The 6,662-nt window shown below is 39.5% G+C and overlaps 1 protein-coding gene across 2 annotated transcripts in view; it reads left to right on the forward strand.

Moving 5' to 3' along the window:
* The window catches only part of LOC308305635 (zinc finger protein DPF3-like), a gene marked incomplete at its 5' end in the record, with an annotated part of 33,402 nt that extends 27,889 nt beyond the window's left edge, over nucleotides 1-5,513 (forward strand). The window contains 5 exons of one of the 2 annotated variants that reach the window (XM_080750462.1): nucleotides 440-481; nucleotides 2,068-2,187; nucleotides 2,472-2,585; nucleotides 2,722-2,799; nucleotides 5,207-5,513. In XM_080750462.1, coding sequence (XP_080606588.1) covers nucleotides 440-481; nucleotides 2,068-2,187; nucleotides 2,472-2,585; nucleotides 2,722-2,799; nucleotides 5,207-5,373 — 521 coding nt within the window. In that variant the 3' untranslated portion in view covers nucleotides 5,374-5,513. The remainder of the gene's footprint in view (nucleotides 1-439; nucleotides 482-2,067; nucleotides 2,188-2,471; nucleotides 2,586-2,721; nucleotides 2,800-5,206) is intronic. The other variant, XM_080750463.1, reaches the window with a different exon arrangement.
* Between the last annotated feature and the right edge of the window lie 1,149 nt (nucleotides 5,514-6,662).

Here is a 6,662-nt window from a genome sequence, read left to right on the forward strand (position 1 = left end):
AAATGGGTGAAATCCTCCCTTTGAGCCCTATTTTAAAAATAATATGTAGGCCTACAGTATATATATCGCGATTTTTGGAGTTTGAACATTTTCTCCGATAATGACAATCCCCAAAAGAGGGGTACCAGGTTGAAATTGGTTAAGCCCACAAACTGATTTCTTATCCCAAAACATCATTGTCAGGGTTATTGCAGTTGCTGAAGAGATCATGACTCTATGATATTCTCTGAGCAACGTGATGTACCAACAGGACAAGTGTCACTGACTTCTCAAATGTTGCTACCGTGCAGACATGCAAGTTGCATGGCAAAAAAAAACCTAGGCAGGGGGTATTGGATTTTGCTCTTGTTGTGGTGACTTGTTGAGCGAACGCATACTCATGCTTTTTTCCTTTTCCTTTTTCCTTTTTGTTTTTTGCTTTGTGTTTTCTCTGTTTCAGACAGATACAAACAAAAGCATAACTCAAAATCTTCGGCCTCAGGTATCTGGACTTGTTGACTCTCTTTGATGGTAGTGCTTTAGGACATTTGGAGTGGTTTGATAGATTGTAGTCGAGTGGTTCTTCTGTTGCAAGTGCTGTGATTAACCCATTTAGGCCTAGAATTATTGACTGCTTTAACTATTGAAAAATAATAGATATACAAGCTCACAGCGCAGCACCAAGTGCCGCGCTGCGAGCTTGTAGATCTGCTATTTTTGAAAAATCGTGAAAATTAGAATTTTGACCCGATTCTATAAGTGTCTTTTGAATCCTTCTAAGGTTTTTTGAAAAACCTATGTTTCTATGTCAGGTCCTTTTCACTTAACTGGAGCTCAGTTAGTCTGTTCTTGAGAGACTACTATGTCAGTGGTTCTCAAACCTTTTCATGTGAAGGACCCCCAAAATTATATGTATTTGGCCACGGACCCCCATCTCAAAGTATTTAGTTCCAGGGACCACCCAGAAGCAAAATGTGAGCTACAAACGTTCGCTTTGAAAATACATATATTCAAAGATTTGCACACATTTTCACGACTTTTTCAAAAATAGCAGATCTACAAGCTCGCAGCGCGGCACTCGGTGCCGCGCTGTGAGCTTGTATATCTGCTATTTTTCACTGGTTAAAGCATTCAATAATTCTAGGCCTAAATGTGATTAACGACGTAGCTCCTAAACTCACTCTGTTGTCCCTTTCCAACTTGAAAGTGCCTTTGGTGTCATCACTCAATCATAGTCTTCTCCTCTCTAGCCCTGCCTCTGCAGGGTAGTCGTCTTCCTCATACATATTTGTTTGTAGGGCTGCAAACGGCCATTCCTTTTCGTGTCGATTATTCTATCGATTACTTTGTTGATTAATTGAATAATCGATTAGCATGTTTTTTTTTGCTTTGCTTTTGTTTTTACGACTACAAATCGTTGTGATGATTAGTCTGATTTAACCCCAAAATATCAAAAACAGACAGTCTACAAGCTCACAATGTGTTGCCATGCGATGAATTGCGAGCTTGTAGATGTAGTTTTTCTTTGTCAGCTGTACTGACGGGGGAAGAAATCTATAATTTCATTCAAATCGTTTATTATTATTTATTTAATAATAATGATTAGTTCAATTATCTGTTGCACCCCTATTTGCTTGTTCTGTATTTGACTAACCCAATGAAATCCTTGAATGATCATTCCTTTCCACTTGGAGTCTTTAAGGTATTTAAGCTAATGTCCATTGAGGATGTTATTGATCTTTATCTGCACCGTTTCCATTTACCATGGTATGAAAATAAATGTTACAAGCGGGTACAAGCAGGTGTAAAAAAAAGAATATATATATATATATTTTGCTGGTGCATTGTTTTCCTGGCTATAATCAACTTAAATGTCACATTGCAAAGTATTGAGTTATACTCATTTCTATCCTGAGTCTGACACAAGTGCTCAGGGGGGGAAAAACGAAAAAGAAAAGCATGCACAAAGTATCTTGTCTCTGATCCATCACTTAAAACTGATGTGTTAACTTTGGTTTCAATTCAACTTTACGAGAGTTGGTAGGACTGATCATGGTGCCCGCTGTGTCTTTGTGTTCTGTCTTGCAGTCTGTGGGAAGCGCTACAGAAACCGCACAGGGCTAAGCTACCACTACACCCATTCCCATCTGGCAGAGGAGGACCGAGCGTCCGCGACCTCCAGGTCCCCCTCCACACACAGACACAAACGTAAGCCATGGACTCCTGGTACACAGTACAGTACACACCAACATATTTAACGCTTTATATGCTTTATATATAATTAATTATTTAGATACCCTCTGCTGGGTAATGATTCGTGATTTATCATCCACTTGCCTGAGTGTGCACTTATTTGCAACAGGCACTTAAGTCAAATTCCAACCTTCCTTCATATGGAAGTCGTGGCAGGTTTTCTTCATGCAGCTTTAGTTAGTTTCAGTAAGTTTGGTGTAATTGAATTGTCTTTATCTCCCTCCATCATTACCTTGTAGGCCAGAAGGGTCCTGGTGAGACTGGCATTCCCAACAACTACTGTAATAAATGCCAGGGCTCCAACAAGAAAACGGGTAAATCTGGGCCTCCGTGTTCAACCTGCCAACACACAAGTAAGTGTAGCATGAGCTGTTCTTTGTCTCAATTCCATTCAATATACTAATACCATACAGTCATACTATATATGCTGTATATTGTTTTGGCAGTTCACACGCAAGAAATTAATTTTGTACCGTTTTGTACTAACAGGAAATAACATGGAGCATTGCGCAGACGATCGTCATCGAGCTGCAACCCATCAACTTCAGCCAATACCAAATTCAAAAGGTTAGTGCGAGATCCGAGAATTATAGAGGAATGCTAGACGGTGCCTGCAACCAATCAAATGGTGTTTGGTGTGGTTTGATTAATTAATTAGGAGTTGAATGTATAGGATGGGTATATATGGGTTTGGTTTGGTGTGGTTAAGGTTCTGGGCTGTGCATGGCGAGCCAGCGCTTCCTGGGATCTATCACTAAACATTTCAAAAGGCTCAGGAAAACAACTGCCATTAACTACATGAACCATATATACTTCATAGGGCAGGGTTTCTTGTGGTGCCAGTCCAGTCCAGGGGTGCCTCAGAATACTTTGATAATATTTTGAATATATCAAAGTTTAACCAATTACACTTAGTAAAACAGACGTGAGATCCACTGTACTTGGTGCCATCTTTTACAAGCTACTAGCTTGTAGATCTGCTATTGTTGGTGAAGGGTTCCCCCCAGAATAGGGATGCTGGGGTTTAAGTGGTTAAACAAAAAGTTATTTTCAATCTGTCCTAAATGGAAATTGATATTCTCTCACGTTTTCCTCGTGACATACTGTAGGGCAGGCTATCTTAGGTGGAAGTATTGACATATTTGACATAAATGTACGGTAGGACTACTGTAAAGTAACAGTGTAATTCAGGGGTACCTTTGATGAAAAGGTTATTTACAGGGTTGCCCTGAGTAAGAGAACCAATGTCTGACGTCAATGCCACTAGAGGCCGCTATCCTCAGTTACAGTTGTGCTCGAAATTATTCAACCCCCTTTGACAAATTTGTTAATTAGTGTAACCACTGTTCCTTCGACTTAGAACTTGTTTACAATGCTCAAAACTGTACTTTTTGGAACAGTCAGTGCCTTTGCAATTGTTTTATATCCTTTTAATTTTTTGTACAAAGCAATAATATCTTCTCTGAACCATTTCTGACCATTTCTTAGACTTAGCCATGTTTCTAACTGCTTTAATCACAGTCAACAAGTCATCACATCTGATGCAACTATTTAAGCCCTTGATTTGTCGATTGCAGTTGATTACAGAGGTTTCCAGGTGTAATTAAGAGTTGAATAATTGAAAGTGTCGTTGAAAGTGACATTTAGCATTGAATTTGGAAAAAAAAACACAACAAATGTTACTTTTGTTGAGCTATTTACAAGCTCACAACACACACGCTTGTGGCCTGCTATTTTAGCTGAACATTCGCCCCAGGCCAGAACATGGACACTAGGGTTATTGTGGGTAACTGTTATGTTTTTATCATTCTCCTTTTGAGACGGAAGATTACGAGGGTTAATGACCTTCTTCTGTGCATTGTGGGACTGTAAAGTGCTACAGTGATAACATATTTTTATAGGCCATGCATGCCAGAGGTTAGAACAGTACCATCTAACCTTTCCTTACTACTTCCATGAGTTTCCAGTGGAATCTTTGCATTGGGCTTGTGGATAAATTAAGATAAATCAACTCTGTAGCAAACAAAGGCTTATGACAACACTCTATCTATGACGTTTCCATTATATTTATATATTTAATATTTCAAAAAGTATAAAACATAGGTGTAGTCTGCTATGATATGGCCATATCATAGTGTAGTCTGCGGTGATGGTTTATCACCACGGTGTAGTCTTCTAAAGTCAGAAAACTACAACATCGCGTCATTAGCCGCGGTGAAAAGCCATCACCGCGGACCTAGACATCTCTCCTCTGTTTTTACTTTCAGACATCTCCCCATCACTAGATCTAGACCAATCAGTGTGCCCCCTGGTTTTAGAGGCACTGAGGCGCAGTGATAGGACTTCACCGTGAGTCCGTGACTATGATGGCCATCACATTTTTAGGTGACAGCTTATCACCTAAAAGTTGAGGTGATAGCTCTTCACCTCACACTCTGATAAAGCCTTAAGATAAGTTAAAAAGCCTAATTCTGCAACTTCTTCAACTGGTTGGTTGTATGGCTACCCAAAACATTGTAAGTTTACACATTGTGCTAAATCTTGTTTATGAAACACAGAGCTTGTGTGGGAGGGTGGGTGGGGGGTCTCCTTTCACAGTGTTTCATAAATCACAGAGTAGGACATGGCCTAGGTAACAAGATTTTGATATTTTATTTGGTTTTAAAAGCCATTCTTCTTGTAAATCAGTGGTTCTCAAAATGTTTTATGTCAAGGACCCCCAAAATTACATGTATTTGGCCGCGGACCCCCATCTCAAAATATGTTGTTCCAGGGACCACCCAGAAGCAAATATTTGAGTTGCAAATGTTCAAATGCCCTAACCCTAACCCTGTTAAAAAGATATATTCTTTAAAAATACATTTTTTTTCTTCAAAAATAGCAGATATACAAGCTCGCAGCGTGGCTATTTTTCATGTTAAAGCATTAAATAATTTTAGGCCTAAACTGGTTAATCCATGCTTTGTCATTGCAGCTAGCCGCGTAGAAGAAAAGGAAGACGGGGCAGCGTTGGCTGGGGCGGAGGAGCTGTTCGGCACCACTTCAGAGAGTGACACCTCCACCTTCCATGGCTTCGAGGAGGACGAGCTGGAAGAGCCCTCCGTCAAACGCAACGGCATCTCCACCACCCGACACAGATAGAGAAGAACCTTCTACATGAAATTAGTTTTTTTTCCCCTTTTTTTGTGGATAACCTCTGGCAAAAATCTGCTGCTTCTTTTTCCAATGTGTTTTTTTTTCTTTTTTTTTCTCGTTTGTTTGTTTGCAGAAAGCACAAAGCGATGATTTCATGACAGAAATGCAAGTGTTATTTTATCTACTGAACATTGAATAATTTATGAACATTTTTTTTATATATTAACTTTGAAGGCAACGAGTGACTGTCGGCGTTTCTCGACAAATGTCTTTGCTCTCCGTGTGAAACAAAAGAAATCGTTTCTTTCTTTCTTTTTTTCCGTTTGTGTTTTTCGCCCACTGGAGCCGATAGAGCAAATATACGTTATGAACAAAAAGAAAACAACAACTGAAAAGAAAAAAAATCTACAAAAAAGAAAAACACTGGAACATATACGTCGTGGAAAGCAATTTTCCATTTCCCGGTTTTTGGATCAATTGCCGGCGAAAATGAAATTTTGAATAATTTATCTGAAATGGAAAGACATGAGCGATGATGAGCTTGGAAGATGATTGAAGGTCATTACAGACGCCTCCAGGCTCACGTGTGTGTCTCTGAATCATTAGTCATAATGTGACTAAGGAAGGATTCCTCCTCTGCTCTAGCTGTGGATTACTGCTCGTCATGAAAATGAAGGAACCCAATGTCTGGACTTCCACAGGCCACCCCAAAAACCTTTTCCTTTTTTTTTTGGGAATTGAAGAAGACTATGAACCTTAAAACATGTATGGAAACACTGGTTAGGTCGGTGAAAGGTAAACGGCAGCGGTACACTTCCTACAGTAGCTCTGTAACAGTTTCATTTCCTGTTGAAATAGTTTTTATTTTTCGTCTTTTGATTGTTTTTTTTTTTGCTGTTGTAGTCGTCACTACTACAGTTAAGTACTTCAAAAAGTGCTGATAGTTTTGAGTGGTGATGTGGCTGTTTCTCCCCCCAAGTGGATCACTGGTGCACAGTTGTCCGGTGATCCCAACAGATAGGGCATACTTTGGCTTTGCAAAACCAAAATGATCTCAACTCCTCTCTCTTTTTTCGAGACGTGCGAGTCCAATTGAGAAATTCAAGAATAAACGAAAAAGAACTCTGCCCATTATTTCTCTCCTATTTAAATCAAAAATGTATTATTTTTAATTTATTTTGTTATTTCTATTTTGTAGGTGTGTGTGTGTGTGTGAGGGGGGTGGGTCATAACCTAGATTTGCAGCCCTCAACAAGTGTAAACGCCTGTCAGTCTAAGCCATATTGTCTGTGCTC

Source organism: Nannobrachium achirus (genome assembly GCF_963921795.1).
Source record: "Nannobrachium achirus genome assembly, chromosome: 20".
NCBI classification, from domain to species: domain Eukaryota; kingdom Metazoa; phylum Chordata; class Actinopteri; order Myctophiformes; family Myctophidae; genus Nannobrachium; species Nannobrachium achirus.